Source organism: Beta vulgaris, chromosome 6 (genome assembly GCF_026745355.1).
Source record: "Beta vulgaris subsp. vulgaris cultivar EL10 chromosome 6, EL10.2, whole genome shotgun sequence".
NCBI classification, from domain to species: Eukaryota; Viridiplantae; Streptophyta; class Magnoliopsida; order Caryophyllales; family Amaranthaceae; genus Beta; species Beta vulgaris.
In genome coordinates this window covers 71511826-71535835 of record NC_079207.1, presented here as the reverse complement: position 1 = coordinate 71535835, position 24010 = coordinate 71511826, and the positions used below count along the sequence as shown (strand labels likewise).

The window sequence follows — 24010 nt, the reverse complement described above, 5'->3', positions numbered from 1 at the left end:
AACAGGTTCAGTAATGACATGCAGTCTATGTGGTCTTCAAGGGCATAACAAGAGAGGTTGCAATAATATACTGAGAGAGTTTGTGCACATAGGTGCAAGTGAAGCAAGTACTAGCTAGCAAAGCAGGAGCACCAATGCACCCATGCACCATAGAGGTGTAGGTGTATACACCTACCTATATGGCTACCAAAGTGCTGCTACTCTCCAAGCCTAACCACCACAACATCCAACAAATCAATCAACATCTGGTCCAACACCTCAACCAATACCCCAACCAATCCCTCACCCAATCCCACATACAATACAACAACCACACAACCCACCCATCCAAAGAATAGTAGCATATTATGCAGATTATGAGGGTGAGCAGACTATATATTCATTCAGCCAAGACTACTCATTCAGCTAGTCACAACCAGAGAAGGGTTTTACAACCTTCACAAACAATAACAAGCCAAGCTCTACAGGTATGTGATTTGATTACCTTATAATCTGTATGTCCAGGTATTCTGAATTAGTTTCTTTATATTTAGGACCTAACAATGGCTAAAAGGATGCAAAGGAGAATTTAGTTCAAAGGTAACTTATATTTAATTAATAATATGCTAGTACATAGCTTGCTATAGTAATTAGAGTCCTAAATAAACCCCTTACATTGTTATATATTGTACCATAAACAAACAAGAACCAAAATGAGTACACAAATCCAAGCCTTAACACTCATAATTTCAACCTTTTTCATTTAAAACATGATATATTTTGATTCAATTAATCTTCCTTGCCTTATCATTTTTCTGCCACTCTGTAGGCTCTTCAATATTACATACACCATTTGAATAACTTGCACCCCTTTGTATAAGTCTCAGCATCATAGTCAGGGCATGCTACAAACCTTCTACCAGGATTGTCCCTTGTCCAGGCTCTGATTTTGGTTATAACAATCTTCCAATGACATCTTTTGGAAATTGGGGGCATGGAACCATAACTATTTCTTGACATTATGCTACATAAAAGCATAAAATACTAAACATTATAATTCACATCCATAAAAGAAAAAAACAGTAACATTAGATTTCATTTTTATTGTTGCAGTTGGTTTGTACCTGATTAATTGAAGGTGATGGAGTTGATTTTTTTTGTTGCTGACGAACAATATTGGATTTTTTTGCTGCTGGAAAAGTTAATATTTTTGCTGCTGCTGATTACTTGAAAGATTGAATTTTTTAGATGTTCAATTATATCTATTGTTATGGTTTCAGTTTGGCCTATTTTTTCCATGTGTATCTGATTTTTTTATCGTCGAAGAATTGTGCTGCATTTTTTGAATTTTAATTCACTCAATTAACTATCACTTTTTAGTTATTGCCACGTCAAATTTTTTCTATTTTTTTTGATGCTGATAACAATTACTTTGCAAAGTTCAGTACCAAAACTAATGTCCGTTAGTTTTGAATATCCAAACTGAAACTTCTTAAAGTTTAATACCCAAACTGAAACAAAAGATAAAGTTGAGTATCATGTTGTGTACTTAACTCATTCTAGACCTTCTTATTAGTTATTATCAAATATGAATGTTAGATCTTGTTCATGTAGTAAATATATGTCTCCTACTTCTACCTTTCATTCAAACATTAAAAAGAAAAAAGAAAAGAAAAGAAAAAAAAAAGACACTATTACTCGTATTTATCACCAAAGGGTAACAAGGTCCTCAATGTGATTGTTGTGAGTTGTGAACACAGTACGGGTAGATGTCTAACGGGCAGTTTGGGCAGCCTAACCTCCAGCTGCCCGTATTCTCCGGGCAAGTTGATTTTGCTTTTGTAGTCTTCGATACCATTAAAAAAAGAAGTGAGAGAAAAGGATTGGTAGAGAGAGATAGGGAGATAGATAGAGAGAGAGTAAGAAAAAAGAGCTGATAATTCAGAGTATGTTTTTCTTTGGTTTCGGATTTTTAATTTATTTTGATTTCTGGGTTTGAATTTGTCAGCTTCAGTTCTTCCTCTGAAACTATGAAACTTTTATTTTGTTGAGATTTGTGAACTCCCATTTCTTGGTCAATTTTTCAAGTTTAAGTAAGAGTAACTCTCTTTATGTATGAAATCCCCAAAAAAAAACAAATTGGGTTTCTTTTTTCTTCTTCAATTTCTGATCTAGATCATTTTTTTCAATTCTTGGGACATCAAATTGCATCTGGGTTTGAGAAATTTCATCAGATTTTTGTGGGTTTTTCTTGATTTTTGGGGGGTTTAAATTGTTGGGTGTTCTAAAGGTTGAGTCTTTTTTGGGGGTTTTTGGGATTTTGATGATTTTGGAAAATTAGGGGTTTTTTGTGACATGGGATTTGGTAGTGATGTAGCAAAAGTGGAGACTTGGGCTGATGTGGAAAAATCAAAAGAGGGAAGAAAAAAGAAGAAAGAAGAAGATGATTCTGGTGAAGATACTGGATGTTGGATTAAGCTAAGGTTTATAGGTAGCTGCATTACTTCAAGATCCAAAGTTGATTCTTCTGTCAGTGGAACAAGTACTAATTATGGTACCCTCTCATTTTTGTCTAAATTTGTGTAATTTCTTTGATAATTTTACACTATCTGTTTGCTCCCATTTTTCTTCTGACGAATCATTTTGGTACTTAGGCTTTCTTGTTGCTGTTTGTGCCCATTTTTAGCCATTTTTGAGTTGAAGTTGTTACTGTTTTTCTCTCTTTTTGTACCTTGCTTTATCATGTTGCTAGGTTGATACTTTGCTGGCTTATTGTTGCATCTTTATTTGTGTTTTTAGTTGCTTACTGTTCCTTTTCTAAATTGTCTAGATTATTCTTTCTTCTTTTAGTTTTGTTGGGGGCGATGGCGGTGGCGAAGGGGTTATAGAACAAACACTATTGGCTGTTGTAATTCTGGTTGGGAGAGGGGGAACTGTAAAGCTTTGTTTAATCTTGAAATTACCTTGAAAGACTATCATCATCTGCATGAGGATTTCTCAAAAGAGACAGTTAATTGATCTTGGATTCTGAGTTCTTTTATCTGTCAAAAGTGTATATTGATTCTAGCTTAGTTTGTGATGAGAAAACTTCTGAAAGGTGTGAACTGTTGTGTATCTTGAGAATAAACTGGCTTGTAAGTTTGATAGCTCTGCAATCTGTATATCGTGTATAAAGTCAAAGGATCATATACCATGAAGTGCTATGCTTCAAGATCATGATAATCGACTTTTAAATAGCTACCCGCCTCTTATATGTGGGTATGAAGTGCTACCTTTCGTAGATATTGTTATGTGCGATCAAATTGTGGACCTCACATTAACATAATAGACCTCTCTGGATTTTGCAGAGTAGCTCTGTATACGAATTTAACTCTATGAAGTAACAGAAGATCCAATGAGTGTGATATTGACCATCTCCTTTGGCAGAAAAGGGATGAGCCTCTAAATTAACGGCCTCGTGGGGGGGGGGGGCTATGACTATGAGTATTCACTTATGAAATAGTTATTATCTATAGGGAACTGTTGATTGTGGTAGTGTCTGATCTGAGTAATAACTTTCAGAAGTTTAATGCCTTCCAAATTCCTAATTTAGCATTACTCTGGCATATGGCTTGGGAGTTTGCTTTTCAACTGCCTATGAAACGGTCTCAACTAGGAAAATAATGGTGTGGTACTTGTACCGATTTTCCCATTTTATCCCCTGTGCATGGTGAAATTTTGACTAAAATTCTTAGACATAGAAGTATGAGTGTTTGTCTTCATTCGAATCATCTCTTTCAGCTGGTGAACGTAGCATGCCTCTAGTTCTCCTCTACATGAAAAACAAATGATTGATTTCTGACCTACTGTTGATATATGGTGCTGGTGCTTTTGTGGGCTTCAATTCTTGAGGTTGTACCACTTTGTAAAAGCTGAATTCAATTTGTAGTTCGTGAGGGGTGGTTTTGTGGTGGGAAAAATTGTGTGACAATGGGCTGTACATCTTTTCTGCTTGACTTGGTGCCTTCATGTACTGCTGAAACAGCCTTATCTTGTCAATAAGTTTGTCCCTCTTTGCTTCTAGCAATCCAATAGTCAACAGAGGACCTAAAAAGTGTTTGGAAACTTTTTCATTTACTTGTCTGGTCTTTCTTTTTAACCTTGCTGTTCATTATGATTTGTACCATATACCATGCTGTTAGTGATTTGTGTCCATCCACAACCTTTTCTTAGAAGCTATAGTAGCAGCTTTGTTGTTATGCACTTTCTATTATGTGTAATTCAGTTTTATTGCAGCTTAGCTTTGCTAGTGAGTGTTCTACGTGTGAGAAGAGCTATTATAGTAGCAAATGAGTTTGGAATCTATTGGCTGCTAAATTGGACTTTTATTCTCTCCACACATTATTGTTGTCAATTTTTATGGGTGTCCCTAAATTTTGTCAACTGGTTGGTTGGAGTGAAAGAAGAAGTAGGAGATATCATATTTGATAATGTTTTTTTTTCTCCATAAGCCTGACTTATCATATCGGAGGAAGTGTAGTTTCAAATACTATAATTTAGGATTAGAAGCTATCTTGAAACCGTCCATCTAAATCAATGAAATGTTCTGTGATAGTGGTGATTCTGTATTGCTGAACTTGTTCTGTGAGGTAGCTATGTCTTATGGAACTGCATGTTTGTGTGAGCTGGAGGCGTCAACTTCCTAACATGATGAGTTGGTACATTTTGTAATCAGACATCTTTGGGAGGGAGTAAGGGACTGAGTGATTTCAGCATTCTGAGCTTGATAACTGGCAAGCTCTGCTCTAGGATAAGGTTTCATTCTAAGTATCAATTTCGACTCAAGCTTCAGGACTCTTTTCTGGTTTAGTTTTGAAATCAATTTGAATGATATAGTACACCTTTTCTTCTATTATTTTATGACTTGTAGTCTGCTAGCAGTTTGTACTTTCACCTTTTTCTGATTGATAGAGTTTTTTCTAACCTTTTGTAAGATAATGAGAAATGTATTCTAAGATGTTTTATTGAATGTGTGTCAGCTGAAAGCAAATCCCCAAATGATGCTAGCAGAGATCAGCCCGTTACTGCAGTTGTCTCATCTACAACAACTAGTAATGCTGAAAGCAGCACATCAACATCCAAGCTAGAAGAAGAACTCAAAGTTTCCTCCCGGCTTCGTAAATTCATGTTTAATGACTTGAAGTTAGCAACTAGAAACTTTAGACCTGAGAGTCTACTTGGTGAGGGTGGTTTTGGGTGTGTGTTTAAGGGTTGGATTGAAGAAAATGGTACTGCTCCAGTGAAACCTGGTACAGGTCTTACTGTTGCTGTTAAAACACTCAACCATGATGGACTTCAGGGTCACAAAGAATGGCTGGTTTGTTTTGTTCATAATTATATGTATTTTTTGACTTCTTATTTCCTTACATTTAGTATTTTAGCTGTATTCGTGATTATATTTGCATATGCTGTTTATATTGCAGGCTGAGGTGAATTATTTGGGTGACCTTATTCATCAAAATTTGGTCAAACTTATTGGCTACTGTATTGAAGATGATCAAAGGCTTCTTGTTTATGAATTCATGCCCCGAGGAAGCTTGGAGAATCATCTTTTTAGGAGTATGTAATTACACTTATGTAAATTATCACATTCTTTTTGAGTATATAAGTGCCTGGATGATCTTGGACGGTTTACAATAGACATTCACTAGTTTGAAAATAGCATCTATATAGGAATAGGGGATTAGCAAAGTAAAGAATTTTCAGATACATGATCTGTCTTGCAGCAAAAATTATCTATTTGTTATTAGCTATGAGTTCCAGTTTTGAGATTCAGTTTACATCTAGACATTTTTACAAGTTTTAGGGTACCAGGTTTCTTTTTTTCTCTGACAGCTATATGATCTTTTGCCTGTGGGTATAAGTTTTGGGCTCTGGGGATTATACACTCTTAATCAACAATTACTCTCTTGATAAGGCTGCTGCTAAGTGCTGTTAGTTCTACTAGGGGTAGTACTACTACCTGGGATGGGCGAAAATGTGGACTGCAGACCGCTCGGCCTACATACATCATACACATTACCTGTTATGTACATTGGCAAACACTGCAACTCTTCTTGGCCATTGAAATAAGCTTATGTCATATTTGAGTGGCCTGCAGACTAATGAAGCTAACCCATTCAATAAATTAAGCAATGTGAAAACTTGCCTTTCATATTGATCTCTTTATGATTTTATCACTAGGGTGTCTATTATCAAACTTCAAAGTCGAGTGAATATTTTAATATATTGTGATCTTAATATGAAAGAAGCACATGAAGTGATCACTGTTCTCCAAGAATTCGCAACTAATAGGTCATTCTAACTGCAATGTGCATTGTGAGAAGCCTTAGAGACATCTGCTTTTCAATTCTAAAAGTCCTGCAAGCACACTGTACAAGTTCATCAATTTTTTTTTTGTTAAAGAGTGCCGCGGTGTGCATCCATCTTTGTTATAGCTTGTTTGGATATGAGAATTTGGATGGGAAGGGAGAGAAGAGAAAGGGACGGATTAATGTTCCCTAATTAGGATACTATTTTCTTTCCCTTTATGTAAACCAAATCCTTCAAATATTGGAAAGATTTGGAAGGAAAATGCGAGTTACCTCTTCCCTCCCCTTTATTTACCTCCATCATTGCTACCGAAACAAAATGTTAGGCTTTGCTGCAAGATTCCCTTGTCCAGCATTCTCCATTTCATCTTGTGGATCTGGTCATATCACTTGGTATAGATTAAAAATTGTATAAGAATGTCATGAACTAATCTGTCTAATATCTAATGCAATAAATATGCTGTTTTAGTATTTTTTTTTTTTTTGTTTTGTTTTAGTCCTACGTTACTAAAATGGGTGTTTCCTGAAGTATTTCCTTCAAAAATTTCATAGGAAGTTGATGATCATCTGCATAATGATATTTCTCTTCTTGTATATGCGAAAGTGTCTACGCTGAAAATTCTATTCATGATTTTTAATTTTTTGGTCCCCACATCTTTCAGTTCTTCTGCCTCAGAATTTTAAACAAATGTGTCTATGCTGAAATTCATATCCAACAGAAGCCTTTCCATTTTCTTTTTGAATCTCGACTTTTTTAAGTAAGTTTTTAGCTTCAAGGTGTTCAATACGCTTTAAGAGTTGGGAAAAAAAAGAATTGCATTTTCTCATCTCATATAGCCTTCAAGTCTAACTATATTTTGAGAAGTTTCTAAGGATTAAGGATGGCCAAATTTCAAAAGTTCCATTATCTTTTTGGATAGAGGGCATAATATCGAGGACAGATCAATGAGAAATATTGAGGGCAGATCGATGAGCCAATTTGTATTCTTAGAGAATGATCTGTATTAGTTGTGTAAGTAGGACTTACCCTTTGTAAAGTTTCTTCTGCTGACTCAATATTAGGTCCTAGTAATTTCTGTAACTGTAGAAAATATTTGCAACACAACCGGCTGTTCCTTCATATTTCAACAGGGTTGATCCTCACCTATCTCCTACTAGAGATCCTGTTTGTAATCCATCTTTTATTGTAAAGCCATATGCTCTACTACCTGTTATGGGTATTGTGCATTATGCCTTTCAGTAGTAGCATGTCCTTATGCACAGCATCACTCCTCATCATAATTATTGGTTGATGCTGGTTTTGTAGGGTCTCTACCTCTCCCATGGTCCATCAGAATGAAAATTGCTCTTGGTGCTGCTAAGGGTCTTGCTTTTCTCCATGAAGAAGCCGAAAAGCCAGTGATATATCGTGATTTCAAGACCTCAAATATCTTATTAGATGCGGTATGTTATTAAAAAATATATAGCAACTGTGCAATATCTATAATGCCCAACCTTTTTGTCACTCTAATAACATGGTGCATCAGGAATACAATGCAAAACTCTCCGATTTCGGACTTGCCAAAGATGGCCCCGAGGAAGGTAAGACTCATGTATCTACACGAGTGATGGGAACATATGGTTATGCAGCTCCGGAGTATGTAATGACAGGTCAGTCTTTCAACTCTTCGGTTCTATCTTGCATTCACAAAGCTAGTTCTTATAGCTTCTGGATGCTTTTATATTGGTAGACTGCATAAGCTCTACAGACACTGGTTCTTGTTGAATAGCATTGTGAATCCTTTTGCCAATGCTGCTTTGGCTCTCCCCTGATAGATAGGGGAAGTCTCTAGATGTGGAGTACTCATCAGGTTATAGACAGTGAGCTTGGACCTTGCAATTAACACATTCTGTATGTGAATGCTATATGAATTGCTCTAGTTTTATTCCTGATAATGGACTTGAGATTTCCAAAACCTTATGCTAGGTTTGAGCTTAAGATTTTTTGGTCAGAGATTGTTCTATCATGTAGATATCTGTCATTGGTGTGTGGATGTGAGGGGTAAGGATGTAACTATGCTGTGCTTTTCTAGGATTATCTTGTTTCTTCTAGCTGCAAAGTAAAACTTTTATTCTTGAATAAACTTGTTAGCTTAATCACCCACTCCCTTTGTTCCATAATGAACTTTACATCTGAGCTGCAAAGAGAGACGAGCGTAATGATATGTAAGATCAGAAATTAATGAAGCAGCAGTTTTGAAAAAGAGATTGATGGATGAAGTCGAAAGGGAAATGTAAGATTTAAATTTGGAAGTGTGAACTTTTTATTGGGACATCCCAAATTTTGTAGTGTGAAGTCTGTTGACTGTTATGGATCAAGCCTGCCTAAACTAGGACGTCTAATTAGTAGCACTGGTCAATGTACCTATGACATATGGATGGTGATTGCATACCGATCTGCGATGATATAAATTTCCACTACTGTGATTTGATGTATAATGAAGTTTTAAGTCTCATGCAAGAGCACAGGTTTTGTTTCTATGGAGGTTTGTACTTCTATAACAAAAGTGGAATACTTGTGGGTGTAAATGAGCCTAGCAAGCCGAGCCGACCATACTCTGTTGAATCTCATGTTGTCATCTAACTTAGATGAACTTGAGCTCGAGATCCATTTGCTTAGGAGTCATCGTGTTCAAGATTGCCTTGTTAAAGCTTATGTTTGTATAAAAACATTTACATTTAACTAAATGTTAAAGAGAGTTTCATTTGAACAACTAAACAAGCTTCCTAAATTAAAAACGATTTTTTTTTTTATAAATAAAAATACATGAGCTTTGTCTTTATCAAGATATAAATGAGCTTCTCATGAACATAGATGAACGAGCTGTTCATGTCTTCATGAACTGGATGAACATTCATTTTCAAGCTCATTTGTAAAACAAGCTTTAACAATTTGATCAAGCTTGGTGCATGTCTATTGAGAATCCTGGTTCATTTACACCTATGAATGCCGAATATAATTTCTTCTCATGTGTTTATTTTTTCCCTTTTTCTTATTCTATACCAGTATTATAAATTTATAATACATATACATTTGGCACTAAATTCTAGGTTGAGCATGTTCAGCTATGTTTTAATCCAATTTCTTTAATTCTGTCTCAGGCCATCTGACTTCAAGAAGCGACGTTTACAGCTTTGGAGTAGTTCTCCTGGAAATGATCACTGGTAGGAGATCTATGGACAAAAACCGGCCAAATGGAGAGCATAACCTCGTTGAATGGGCAAGGCCACATCTTGGAGACCGAAGAAGATTTTATCGATTGATAGACCCTCGGCTTGAAGGTCATTTCTCTATAAAAGGCGCTCAGAAGGCGGTGCAGTTGGCTGCTCATTGCCTTAGCCGTGACCCAAAGGCCCGTCCTTTAATGAGTGAAGTTGTAGATTCCCTGAAGCCTTTGCCCAACCTGAAAGACATGGCTAGTTCATCTTACTATTTCCAAACCATGCAAGCAGACCGTATCAGGGCCAGCCCAAATGCTCGAAATGGTCAACTTATTGGTCCCCATCAAAGGAACGGGCAGCAACCAGCCTTAAGGAGCCTCTCGATACCACATGGTTCACATGCTTCACCATATCATCATCATCAGTATCAACCTTCACCTAAACCTAGTGGAAAATCCTAGCTCTGGGGTCAGTTCGTATCTTGTTCTGCGAGCTGTTTATCATTCTTTTCTCCCCTAGCTTCTGATCTTTTTTCGTGCAGTCATCAGCTAATATAAGTATATGATCTCGACATCAAGGCCCTTTGCTCCTTGATCAAAATGAAAAGGGACAGGGAGAAGAAAAAAAAAAACAAAAAGAAAGAAGGTAACAGAAGACAATGTATGAATTATGCACCTATTATCTTTCAGTCAGGGCTCTCTGTAAAGGAGTTAATTGTAAGAAGAGGTGAAGCTTTGTGGGCCGGAAATTTCATGTCAAAATTCATAATGTTGACATTAGTCAAGCTTGAAAATATGAAAAGAGTGAAGTTTCACTGTTTGATACCTCACTTGTCCTTAGTTTTGCTATGCTTTTCATCTTCTTGAAAGGGCCCTGCATTTGCTGTATAGATTTTGCTTGCTTGCTGTAGAAACAGTCAAGTATTTAATTAGTTCAAACTTGTGTTTAGGGCTCAGACACCGACCTCTCGGTTGATCTGGGGTTCAAGACCAGTTTGGTATAATTGCTTGGATATATAGCTGCTTGCTTTGTTTTTCTCACTTGGTAGTGGAGTCCATTGTTTTAATGGTGTTTGATAATTGTTGTAGGAAATCTGTTTTTTGTACTTGTGGTGAAAGGGTAACTCTTTGTCAAATATGTGGATAGGGAAAAGTAAAATTAAGCATGAAACAAGTGAAAAGACAAAACTTACCTCATTCCAGTCATTCTACACCTCAACTTTGTTCATTTGTTGGTTGGTATAAGAAAGCATTCAACTTATATCTGGGTGTGTACCACGTGCACGGTACATTTGAGATTATTTTTTTTTCCTTTGCTCATTTGGAGCTTTTACTATTATGCAATTGTTACTTATTTGTAGTTCTCAAATACACAATGAGCAAGAAATTAGCTTGATTATGTTCGTGTTACATTTGAGTGTACGATAAATGTTGTAGTTGGTACATTGTACACATACCTAAGATACACCATCGCTTCAACTTGTTAAAATTGACTAGAATTCCTAAGACTTGTTATAATTGACTAGACCAGCAAAGCATGATTGAAACTGTCTTCCAACCAAAAATCTCGTACAATGTTCATGTATTTCAACCAAAAACCCTCTTGTATTCCCTCTTATTTTGATAATAATTACAAGCTAAAGTTGATCATCAATCATGACCCCACTCACTTCTAACCCTTGCAAATTATTGCAGAAATCATGAAACCAAGAAATCATGTAGCTTTAAGGATATGAGTTAGCTTAAGTGAGTAGAACGCCCCCCTTGGCCCCTAAAGTCAGGGGTTCGATCCTTACCCCCAGCATTATGCTGGGGTATTTCCTTAACATGCTATACATGCCTTACCAGCCAGTGTATTGGTGTTTCCTACAGACTAGTAGCCTTGTAAGAGTTAGCCCTTGAACTGATTTAATTTCCTAATAAAAACAAAAGAAAATATGTAACTTTTTTTTTTTTTTGGGTACAATGTGGTGTACGTTTTATTATAATAATCAAAGGCTCACTTCCACTGTTGATCAAATTGTGACAATGTCAAATTAAACATTATTCATTCAATAGACCACTGTTCTTTTTGCCATTCCATAAGCCAAATGGGATCATATATAGATTGTGAAGCACTTGCCACACTTTTCAATCCTTTTCCTCTAATCTAAGGAAATTTACCATCACAAAGGAAATGGTGGATATTGAACTTATCTCACTTCATGTTTATTATAGGATGTTCTATCAACACAATTTTGGCTTCTCAGCTGAGGCTATTTACATAAATGTGACCGGAAACATGTTTTTCTACGTAGCTTTTCGCGTCAACTGTTCCATGGATGTGCTCTCAAATATCTTATCAGCATTCCCAACCTCGAACCCATCTCGTCGATGGAACTCCTTAACCTATGAGAATTCATTCAACAATTAAACCAAGCCAATCAAAATATGAACTATAATAGTCACTATGGCTCTATGCCGTATATCACTGCCTTTTTTTAGTGTATACGGGTCACAAGGAAAATAACGTAAACATGATTCAATTCCAGGGCATGGGTACTGCTCCCCCATGACTTTAGAGACTAAGCTATACTTCTATATGGTATGGAAGGATGAGACATACCTCTTCATCAGGGAAATCTTTGTATTGAGGAAGCACAAGCCTTTCAGCAAACTCTATGTAAGAGCATGGGACAAATTCTGTTGTACCATCAGAGAACTGGAAAGGCATTGAATCTGCTACTGTTGAACTTTGCTGCAGAAAACCATCTGGACTAACTGTTGCAGGAATTAAAAAAATTCTCAGATTTGCATTGTTGAAAAAACAGTGATCTAAAGTTTACGACTCTTTCTGTCCCACATTAATTTACGCAGTTGCACTTTTTCGGTCTAAATTCACAAATTTTGACTAGTATTAGATAAGAGAAAGTATAGTCATGTAAAATCAAGAGTCGATAGAGTATATACACGGCATAATCTTTATGCCTTGCCATGAAAACAGGCTAAGGTTTACATGCATGATTTTGTTACGGCTCCACATGCAATTACAATATGGACAATAACCTGAAAATGGATATGGCTAGTTCTCAATTTGACAGCCTCACCTTCATCCTTATTTAAGTAACATAGTTCTAACTGTCATATCATAGTATATCAACTCGTATGTAGCGTTGTGACTGATTCAGGCTATTTGAAAAAAGAAGAGGCTGCAAAGTGCAAACTTTATCTAATGGGGAGTGTCCTCCATAATTGAGAAAATTGGCATCTTATTTTTCCTCCATTCCTCTTTAAAGTTACAATTTGACTTTAACAAAGCAAGAAACAAAATGGCAAAAGAAACCTAAATAAATCAATGATACAGTTCTATTTTGATTTAAGTGACGAATGATCCAAAAAAGCTAACCTTTTAGAGTTCCTCCTTCAGAGTTCAACTTGAATCCGTTGTCCTCAATGAACTGATTAAGCCGGTTGATATTGTTCAAGTGAGAGTTCAGCCGGTGAATAGAAATTGTGACATGATTCAAGGCATATCCATTGACAAGTGTCCATGCAGCATATTCACTTTCCCTGTATATTTCAAATCCATGCTACATAAATTTCACAGAGAGAATAAACCACAGAATATGGTTCAAGATGCAAACTAGTTGATTTAATACGGATATTTAGGAAGTATAGTATAAAAGTTGACATTAAGCAGAGACACACTGATGAATTTACCTAGCTAAACGTTGAAATTCAGAATGCGAGGGTTTCTCCCACGTTAATGACCCCTGTGCACTGGCAAGAGCAGCATAGTTTTTCCCATTTCCTGATAGTCCAGTGTACTTTTTAATTATTTCCTGTGGTTGCAAATGAAAAAAACTTTAAGAATAATATCTTAACCAAGATATATTCATCTGAGGGAAATACAATATCACAAAATAGGACTTCAAAGTTATTGAGATAAGATAAATGTTCTATCATACTCCTACATCAAAACAAATTCCTCCATAACACTTTTAGAGCGAATTGAACCATGGCAAGCAATATTCTTGGTACCAAAGATTTATAGGTTTCGCATACAAAAACATGTAGAACCCTCCCTATTCCCAAGTGTGCAGTGAGGAAGGAGAACATTATTTGTGCAAAGATTAACAGGAAAAGAATACACAGAGATTACAACTAAATTATGAAACTTTGGAGCTAGTTTTCTATAGTAGGATTTCCAATCAAGTTAGCTTATATTTTCGCCAAAGACACACATAGATTAGAGTGTGTACCTGAGCTTCAGAACTCATTTGGTCTACAAGAAGCTCGGAAATAAACACCCTTGGCAAAGGTCCATAAATGCCACTCCCTTCTTCAGAGGACACATCAGGAGGGGAGAACCAGTATGCTTTCAGTTTCTTTGCTGGAAATCTCAGTTCATCCTTCTGAGTGTAGCCAAAATCAAGAAAGATCTCAGCCATCGAATCAATGCCATGACCGTTAACCTGCAATATCAGTATCAGAATGAGTTCCACAATCAAGATTTTTGGTTTCACATTTTGTTTCTTAATTGTTATCCTATATTACTTGGACAGCTACTCATCTCAGATATGGGTTCATGTCCATATCAATGTCAGAGTGTCAAGGGTCCGACATGAGTACCTTAGGTAAGATGAAGAGTCCGAGTAACATAGTAATTATCAACCCAATGTACAACAACAAATCCCATAATCTGGTTATTGGTATTTATGTAGTACTTGTACTTAATTTAACCAATAATTGAAGAAAACAGAACCCTTTCCCTAATAAACTGAATAAAATGTCACCTTTGAAGTTCTTAGAATATCCATACCCCAAATGTGCGAAAGGCCATATGATCATAACAAATTCTATCATTTCCAGCTGAATGAACAAGCTCCAAGACCTTTTTTGCAGTTGGGTTCCTATTCAAATAAACAGTCTCCATATTTTGCAACACACTTCTGAAGAATGATTCTGATCCCTATGCATATACAAATACCCAAATTAACATGGTTGTATAAACCCAAAATCATATAAACACTATCAACATAGTTAGGGCCCGTTCGTTATCATTTTTTGTTTTTAGTTTGAACAGGAAACTAGAAAAAGTGGTTTTCACTTTTTAGTTGTCAGTTTTCAAAATCATCATGTTCTTAATAAGTTTGACTAATTTTTTATTCATTATAGTATATATATATATCATAAAACTTTGAAAATCAAAAAAACCAAAAAATAGAAAGCCACATTAATACCGAACAGGCCCTTAATTCTTAGTTTTTGTTACTGTCACCATATCTTTTTATATTAATTGACAATAGTAAAATTTGATCATTCACAAGGGAAAGTGGAAGCATAAAAATGAATCATAGGAAATTTTCCAGCAAAACATGTTAATACATCAACCTCATGCAGTAAGTACAATATGTTGATCATCCTCATACACAAAAGATGTAAAAATTAGTAGTATAATTGATACTCTAATTAATTAAGTGGGAATCTTATAAATGTTTCTTTAATTATAAGATACAAGAAAACCCATAAACATTCTTATATTTAGGACTTGAATCATGAACAGAACACAATAAAATTAAAATCCTAAACTAATAAAGCACATAAAACCTTTAAACCTCAAAAAACCTTCAAAGTTAGATTCCAACAATCAAAAAAATCAAGTTTTTCCTTGCAACAGATAGAAAATCTAACAATAATCAATTACCCACATCAAAGTTACAGATTTCTTATTAATCATTAAAAATGAACAATTAAGAGAAAGCAAAAAACAGTTCTTTTTTTTTTTTTGAGTGCAAAGAAGTACCTGAAAAGAAGGAGATGAATAAGACCCATTTTGTGAATCTGATAATAAGGCATTAATTACAGAAAAGCTTCGTTCATTAGTCATTAAAATAGGATGACAAGAAAGATTATTTCTTTTGAAGAAAATGGAGTTTTTGGAATTTGGTTGAAGAGAAAGAACAGGGGAGGAGAGAGAATATTGAAAGAATGGAATAGTTGAAGATGATGCATGAACAGCGTGCTTCACAATGGAAGAAGACATCATGGTGTTGGAAAGTGATCTAAACATTTGCATCTTACAAATTGTATTATTTTTAATATTTTGGGAGAATCATACTATCATACAGTCATACTAGGTAGGAAACATTTAAAGCTTTGACAAGTGTATTAGTTATTACGTGTTCCAACTTCTAATGGCGTTGGCGTTTCTATCTCAATTCTCAAGTATAGTGCTCAAATAATAATAAGTATCCACAAGCGAAGATAAACAAAAGGTCAATTGCGTAATAATGTATACTAAAAATTGTTTATAAAGTTTATTGTACATTTTTCTTGGATCAGTCACAAAGTGACTTGGATCAGTCGATACCCAAAATCGAGAGCATACCCTAAAGCAAAATCAATCAATTTTAGCCAATAATTGACACGAAGTGATCCATAATTTTAAAATGTTTGATTATGGTATGATGTATGGGTTTAGAATGAGCAGATCTCATATATACTTATTGTTTGTTAATCCATAATTGAAATTTATAAGGTATGAGGTTTAAAAATCCAAGGATGGAGGTGGGTATGAGTACTAGGGATGGCAATGGGGCGGGTCCACCTGGACCCAGACCCATACCCGTTTATTTTTCACAGACCCAGACCCACCCCAAATTCGCTGGGTCTAGATTTTTCAGACCTAGACCCAGATCCATCGGGTCTGGCGGGTCTATGGTCCTAAATGGGTCCTTCTTAGTTTTAAGTTTTCATCACATTTATGAATATATGTAATTAAAATTTTTAAGAATCAACTCATAAAATATTAACATGTTATAACTTATAAAGTTACGTGTCTTAGAGGAGTTACAACACTAACGAGTTCACAAAGTCACAACTCAAAAAATTTTAGAGTTTAAGTAAAAAAAATATTTCTAATATGTAAATAGGTCCGCGGGGCGGGTCTAGTCTAGCATACTGGACCCGGATCCAGACCCGACCCGGACCCATTGGGTCTAAAATTTCTAGACCCAGACCCTTATAAATGGGTCGGGTCCTAGTGGGTCTGGGTCGGGTCCATGACCCATTGCTATCCCTAATGACTAATGAGTACTCATACCAATACCTGTAGTTATCAAATAAAAGAAAAAATTTAATTCCCAAATAAAATCAAATACATGGTATTACGTATCAAATTCCAAACATATACCTAGGGGTATGCACAAATCGTGCCGGATCGGAATTTAGACCGGATCGGAGATTCTGGTCCAGTCCTCGGTCCACAAAAATTCCCGATTCTGGGTTTCCTGATCGGTTGGACCGAAATTTCTATTATTTTAGTAAACAAAAAATTTATATGTTAAAAAAAAGTTTTAAAAGGTAGAAAGTTAGAAATTTAAAAACCTACTATTAATTACTTTAGGATTGCTGTTATTAAAAATATTAATTTTTAATATATCTAATTTACAAATATATTTAAATAAAATAAGAAGTTTTTTTTAAAAAAAAATATAAATTCCTGTCTGACCGGTCTTGATCGAAAAAATTTCGGTCCCAGTCCAAGAAAAAGACAGATTACGGTCCATCCGGTCCGGTCCTGGACCGATATACACCCTACCTATACCACCTTAGTTTCATTCTTGATTCCAAACCTATACCACTGTAGAGGCGTTTGGTTCACGAAATGGTATAGGTTTGGAATAAGGAATGAAATCGGGGGTGGTATGGATTGGAACTTGATACTGGATTCCATGTGTTTGGATTTATTTTGGAATGAATTTTTTCCTTTTATTTTTATATAAGAAGGTTTGGTATGAGTTATAGCCAACCGACCAACCCCCCATTGGGTTTTTAAACCCCCCATTGGGTTTGAGGTATGGGTTTAGAAATTAAAAAGTTTGCAAAGAAACATTAGATGTAGGTTTTACTCATTCTAAACCCATACCTCGTACCTTTTTTTTTAACCAAACACCCCCGATATGAACCAAACTTCCCCTTAAAGATTAAAAGACGTCTTGAAAACCGTGTAACAATGACGTACTCCCTCCGTTTTATAATTTTAGATGTTTATAAATGTCTAACGATTGTGTTATTAAATCATATCTAGACTACATCCAATTATAGTAAGTAAATGATATAAGTGATATTGGCCCATATCGAATATAGGCAAATACGTTCTCAAATGGCGAGTGGGTACTCCAATAAGGCAATAACTCCATTTCGAAACCTCGACTTTTCCAAGTTAATAGGTACTGTCAATGACAGACATCATATAAGCCCAAAAAAGTTCGCACAACAAGCAAGGCCAAGTTGCTTTCTTTGATTCTCTCATTTAGGGAATCTGGGAAGGGACACAAACTTACAAAAGCAATTATCAGTCAGAACTCACAACGATTTAGAGTAAATAAAATGATTTTTTTTATATCCATAACGAGGAGTTAAGTATACTTTAGGGCCCTAAAGTATGGGTGTAATTGCAGTTTACTCACTAAACTTGCAAAAGTTGCAAGTCACTCACTTATGCAAGTATTCCGGTGGTATTCCGATTAACTCACTAAACTTTGAAGCAAATGCATTTATTAGCAGTTGCTGTCTGACAGCAGATATTATAGAAGCAAGCAAAAGTTTAGGGCCTTACTTAATGTAACTGATAAATTACAAAGATTAGAACATGAAGCATATGTTTGTAACGGTAAAAAAGGGTCAAAAAAGCCACTATAAATAGCAACAACATTGAAGCATATGCTAAACCAAAGTCAGATTAATCCAAAAAAAACCAAAAAATTGCATTCATTTCAGATTTGTCCATTTGAAGCAGCATTTCCTAGTAGAGGTATCACCTGCAAATGAAATCAGTATGTTGTAAGTGATATTGTGCTTGCTAATTTTTGCTGTTTCTAATAATAATTTGTCTTAAATTGTAGGTAACATGTCAAGGAACTTGATGGATGACAGCAAAGGGCTAAGAGATGAAGTTCTGCAATTGAGAAAAAACCTTGAACAAGCAAACCAGCTATACAGGAAGAAGGAAGCTGAGGTTGTTATGATGAAGATGAAGAAGCCAGAAGGTAGCAACAAAGGATATAGTGGCAGGGGTTGTGCTATTGTTGTGGTTGTACTTGTTGTTGCAATAGTCTATCTTTTGATTCATTAATTTAAATAATCATGCTATGTAGTCTAACTTTTGATTCAAGTAATGCAAGTAATCATCCTATGTAATCATGAACTATTATCAAGTAATGCAATGAACTTACTTTCTCTTTTCCATTTGTTGCATCCTCTTAGCTCTTGCTAGATCTTGTAGACCTTGAGTGGTGATTGTTTGGCTAAGTTGTGAACCACTTTCAGATTGAGACCATTTGTATGCCTGGTTAATTGAGTACACTGTTTGCTCTCCTTCGAAGTCTGAATAAACTGCAGTTGCGTTGACTCTTGGTTGTGTCCTTGGTTGGACTGCTATTGTTTTATCCTGCCAAAAATCAAGAGCAACACACTTAGTCAATTCAACTTCAGTTACTGAGTGCATATCAGTGTTGTGAATCACACTTTTTAGTTAAAAAAACAAAATAAACTTACAGTTGCAACTGCTTGATATCCATTTGGGTATGTATAGACACCCATTCCCCTATGATGCATAGGTAGTTCATTTGTTCGTTGACTGTGGCAAGGGTTAGAATTGTTGTGGCAGTTGTTGTCATTGTACTCAGTCGGGACATTCTTGCATTTTCTTTTGTTATGGCCTGCAATACCACAAGCACTGCAAGTCATGGTTGTGCCAGTTTTCTTCAACTTCCCTGATTTGGAAACTTCTCCAACTTGGAGTCTTCTCTTTGTCTTTCTTCTGTTCTGAATTTTCTTCAGTTGGGGAGCAATGACAACTCCAACTGATTCTGGCCACTCTTCAGGTCCATTTAAGGGCTCCAACAAATAGTCATAGGCTTTCATGTATGTGCCTATTCTGAAGTAGTCACTAGCATATTGTTCAGGCTCATCCACTTTATGCCAAATAGCCACCACTGCATGCTTGCAGGGTACCCCACTTATTTGCCAAGCGTTGCAGCTGCAAGTTTTCTCTATTAGGTTAACTACATATTTTGTTTGAGTAGCACCATCTCTCACCCCATAACAGAAACCTCCATCCCAAAATGCATTCCATCCCCTAGCAAACACTTTGTTTCTCTCAACTTTTTTTTGTATCCTAGGGCACAACTCCAACTCTTTTGTTCCAATCTCATCCCTTTTTTTGTGCAATCTTTCCATCAAACCTTCTCTAATATCTTCTAGCATTGTGATAGTAGGTTTGTGTCTACTTTTAAGAATGTATGCGTTGAACACCTCTGACATGTTGTTATCTACACTGTCACAACATGCCATTGGTGTGTAGAAAGCCTTGCACCATTTCTGGTAGTTCGTAGTCAATAGATCATCATCAGCTGCATTTGAAAGCCCTCTCATAACCTCAATTTGTGCTTTGAAGTCATTTTCAGTTGTTGACTTTGCTATGATCCAGAACTGCTTTCTATACTCCAAACCACCTCTAAAGACAGTCCTGAAATTGCAATACACATGCCTTGCACACACCCTTGATTCTGCTTGTGGGAAAACTTCACTAACAGCATGCAATAAACCTTTTTGCTGGTCAGACATGATTGTATAACCAGCTCCCTCACTTGTCCCCAAATCAGATGCTAATAAGGTCAAAAACCATGACCAACTGCTGGTGCTCTCAACTTCAACCACATACCATGCTATTGGGAACATTTGATTGTTCCCATCCCTACCAACTGCCACTAACAATTGACCACCAAAAGGGCCTTTAAGAAAACAACCATCCAATGAAATGAAGGGTCTACAACCAGCCAAGAATCCCTTCCTCAAAGCCTCAAAGCATATGTAAACCCTTTGAAATACATTGTCATTCATAAGGATCGTGACTGTGTTGTTTGGGTTACTTCTTAGAATCTCAGCAGCATACCTAGGCAGTAAGGCATACTGTTCTTTGTACTCACCCACAATTAATGCTTGGCCTTTTCTTCTAGCTCTGAAAGCCATGAATTTGCTTATCCTAATGCCCCATTCCTGCCAAACAGTCTCCATTATTTCATCCAACTTCATGTAGGGATTTACTTTGAACTTGGTTTGGTACTTAGAAGCAAGCCAAGTTGATGTCATCTTCCTCAATTTGGAAGATCTCCCACATGTGTGACCAGCAACCAAAGTTTTGACAATGAAATTTTTCTTACCTTTATCCCATGATGCCCATATTTTCCATGGACAACCTTTGTCCTTATTGACACAATGTGCACCAACTCTGTCTTTGTCATTCCTATGAAATGGAATGCCCCTTCCAATATCAATAGCATAGTTCACAATAGCCTTCCTAAAAGTTTTTGCATTCTCAAATACCTGACCAACATAAAATGTTGACTCCCTATTATAGTGACCACCTTCTAACAACCTGTCCTTTTTTAGGATTTGGGATGATTCATCAGGTGCTGTTAAAAAGCCACAATCCTCATCATCTGATTCACTAGGGTTGTCTAAGTCACTATCACCTTCAAAATCATTACAAAATTGAAGTTCTTTCCCCTTGCCATCAGCTAATCTCCTCAACATCTCTAACTCCTCCTCAAATGACTTTTGTGTCAAGCAATCCTCTCTTACCCTATCCCTAGCAATTACCACTTCAACATCATCCTCATCAGTACCTGAGGGGTCATAATCAATGTCTAACTCAGCAACTGTACCTCCCTCAAGATCAATAACAGTGGGAATCTGAACAGAATTAAGTAGATGCAGAAAAGAGGTGGTTGTCTTTAGGTTTAGGTTAACATCATGGTATGAGTCTAAGTTAACAACATGGTCTGACTCTAGGTTTACAGCAGGGTTTGTAATCAAGGTGTCATCATGCTCTGTGTAAACATGTATGACCTTGTGCTTTAACAAAAGTGCAAGAAAGGGATCAAACAAGTTACTCTCATATCCCAAAAACCTAACCCCATTGCTGAGTTCTTTCCTAGGATCTAAGTAGTGAAGCTTGACAATATTGTTGTAACCCAAGCTACTGATCATATTCTTCACATCAGACAAAGTGACATAATTACATAAATCCTGAAACATCTTCACAGCACCACCAATATAAACCAGTTCATTCTCCATTTCCCATGATCCCCCATGATGAACAATTATACAGGGGTTCAATTCCATTCTTGTACAAATAAAGAATGACATTGACAACATAAATAACTCAAATAAGTCAAGTAAAGTGCAAATCATCAACATATTAGTTGCATAACACACACATAAGTTATACTTAACAAAGCATAATCAAAGAGATGTTAAACAAGTCATACTTTCATTCACATTCATAAGAAACTTACATTATAGTCAACATGATCAACACATTACATAGATAACAAAATGTGTGTTGATTATCAAACCTAACACATCAATTCTTGTCACAGTAGTGACAAAGAGCCCAAAATGAACTTCACTCTTTGTCATAGTAAACAAAATGCTATGAGAAGGATACTAAATAAGACCTACAGATACCAAAATTCAATCAAGACTTTTATACATCATCATCATCAGATAGCTACTTCATTAACATAATTAATAACAGCTAAGGGAAGCTAGACCCAAAAAAATGCTTCAACAAAACCATCATCAACAATGGAATTTGAAATCCAAGCCTAACCAACTAAAATTGAGAACCACAAAAAGGTATATCAACAACATCTTCACATATTTAAACAAAATCATTTGAAAACATGTTTCATATGACATGCATTGAACCCCAAACCATACCAAAAAACTAGTAAAAATTAGAAACTCACAAAAAACATGATATCAACAACATTAACATAATCAACAGTACTATATTTAAATTAAAAACAAATAAACAGATAATTCGACACATTACCCAATTACATAAAAAAAAAAAATCAAATTTAAGCACAATTACTTAAAAAAAAAAATAGCCAAACAAGAGTATAGGAGATTTCAGGTACCGTCGTTGTTTGCCATTTTCAGAGATTAAGAAAAAATAAGAGAGAATTTTGGAAGAAGAAGATGAAAGTTTTGTGGGTTTTTTTAGTTCATCAGAGACTCCATTGAAATGTAAGGCAAGCTTAGGAAGTACACTCACCTTGGTAAAAGAGATTAGAAAAGGCGGCGGCAAAATAAATCATCAATTACTTCCTTGATAACAGCGCCTCGTTTCATGTGCAAATTATTTAGAAAGTTTAGTGAGTTAACCGGAATACATATTTGTACCGTCAATACCACCGGAATACTTGTATGGGTGAGTGACTAGCAACTTTTGCAAGTTTAGTGAGTAAACTGCAACTATACCCATACTTTAGGGCCCTAAAGTATACTTAACTCCCATAACGAGTTATTTACACTTTTTTTTTTCGAGAAACTACCTTTATTTATAAAATTTTATATAAAATTATATTTGTTACGTTATTGTTTGTTGCACATTATTTAAAAACTTTTTCCGATATTTGACTGTAGTTTTCTGATGAGTAAAATCCATATACAGGTTATGTGAGTTGTTATTTTCCTAATTCTATCCCCCTTTCTATCTTGTATAAAACCATGAGCATATCTTTAGTTAGGTAAGGAACGAGAGTTACTTCATATGTTGGAGGTCCCTTCACCAGGAAGATACAAGCTAGATAAATACAAATGCGGCTGTTTTCGAGGATGGGAATGAAGGTGGGTCTTGCTGGAGTAATGAAAGATAATGTTGGTGATGTGATAAGAGCCACTTGTATGTTATTTTGTGAAGCTTACTTCATTATTCCAGAGAAAGAGAATGTAGAGAGAGAGAGAATCTAGAACTTTTTGTATTGTATGTAATGAATTATTACATGAATAATAGAGAGAGGTTTTATTTATACAATAGGTTGTTGAGCAATATAACAACCTCTAACTAACCTCTAACTAACTATATGCTGATGTAATATTTACAATACTAATCTCCAATACCCCCCCTCAAGTTGGAAGGTGGATGAGAAGACATTCCCAACTTGTTAAGAAGTGTGTTGAACTGTGGAGAGGGAAGTATTTTGGTAAAAACATCAGCTAACTGATGCTGGGTAGGAAGATATGTAAGCTGAATCAAACCTTCAAGCACTTTCTCCCTTGTAAAATGACAATCAATCTCTATGTGCTTAGTTCTCTCGTGAAAAACGGGGTTCTTTGCAATATGAATTGCTGATTGATTGTCACAATGTAAGACCACAGGCTTCAAAGAAGAGATGCCAAGTTCTTCTAACAATCGAACAACCCAAGTCACTTCAGAGGCAGCTGCTGCCATAGCACGGTACTCAGCTTCAGAAGATGATTTTGAAGTGGTACTTTGTTTCTTTGACTTCCATGTAATAGGAGAGCCACCAAGGAGTAGGATGTAACCTGTGATAGATCTGCGAGAATCTGGACAGGAGGCCCAGTCAGAGTCAGAGAAGGCTTGCAAGCAGAGTTCTTCATTAGCTTTGAGAAGGATGCCTT

At 35.9% G+C, this 24010-nt stretch overlaps 3 protein-coding genes across 6 annotated transcripts; 2 read left to right on the top strand and 1 right to left on the bottom strand.

The window, feature by feature from the left end:
- The first annotated feature begins 1841 nt into the window (after window positions 1-1841).
- On the top strand, window positions 1842-10570 carry LOC104897979 (serine/threonine-protein kinase PBL34). 2 transcript variants are annotated; one of them, XM_010684961.4, is made up of 6 exons: window positions 1842-2521; window positions 4998-5335; window positions 5442-5577; window positions 7636-7772; window positions 7856-7979; window positions 9471-10570. In XM_010684961.4, the coding sequence occupies exons 1-6, from the start codon at window positions 2335-2337 to the stop codon at window positions 9989-9991; spliced, it is 1443 nt and encodes a 480-aa protein (XP_010683263.1). In that variant the 5' UTR covers window positions 1842-2334; the 3' UTR covers window positions 9992-10570. The 2 variants fall into 2 exon arrangements, with proteins under 2 accessions (XP_010683263.1, XP_010683262.1); XM_010684960.4 differs by having other exon boundaries at window positions 1843-2533.
- A 988-nt stretch (window positions 10571-11558) lies between these two features.
- On the bottom strand, window positions 11559-15646 carry LOC104897978 (uncharacterized). Its single transcript, XM_010684959.4, has 7 exons — window positions 15315-15646; window positions 14331-14480; window positions 13771-13983; window positions 13229-13350; window positions 12915-13078; window positions 12135-12289; window positions 11559-11917 (listed from the first exon to the last, which is right to left on the bottom strand). The coding sequence occupies exons 1-7, from the start codon at window positions 15585-15587 to the stop codon at window positions 11819-11821; spliced, it is 1176 nt and encodes a 391-aa protein (XP_010683261.2). The 5' UTR covers window positions 15588-15646; the 3' UTR covers window positions 11559-11818.
- Window positions 15647-17930: 2284 nt separating this feature from the next.
- LOC125499083 (uncharacterized) lies at window positions 17931-18662 on the top strand. Of its 3 annotated transcripts, none has more exons than XM_057396016.1 (2): window positions 17931-18027; window positions 18418-18662. In XM_057396016.1, exons 1-2 carry the CDS (start codon window positions 17958-17960, stop codon window positions 18645-18647), a joined length of 300 nt encoding a protein of 99 aa, XP_057251999.1. In that variant the 5' UTR covers window positions 17931-17957; the 3' UTR covers window positions 18648-18662. The 3 variants fall into 3 exon arrangements, with proteins under 3 accessions (XP_057251999.1, XP_057251998.1, XP_057251997.1); XM_057396015.1 differs by having other exon boundaries at window positions 17931-18030; XM_057396014.1 differs by lacking the exon at window positions 17931-18027 and adding an exon at window positions 18229-18326.
- The last annotated feature ends 5348 nt before the right edge of the window (window positions 18663-24010 follow it).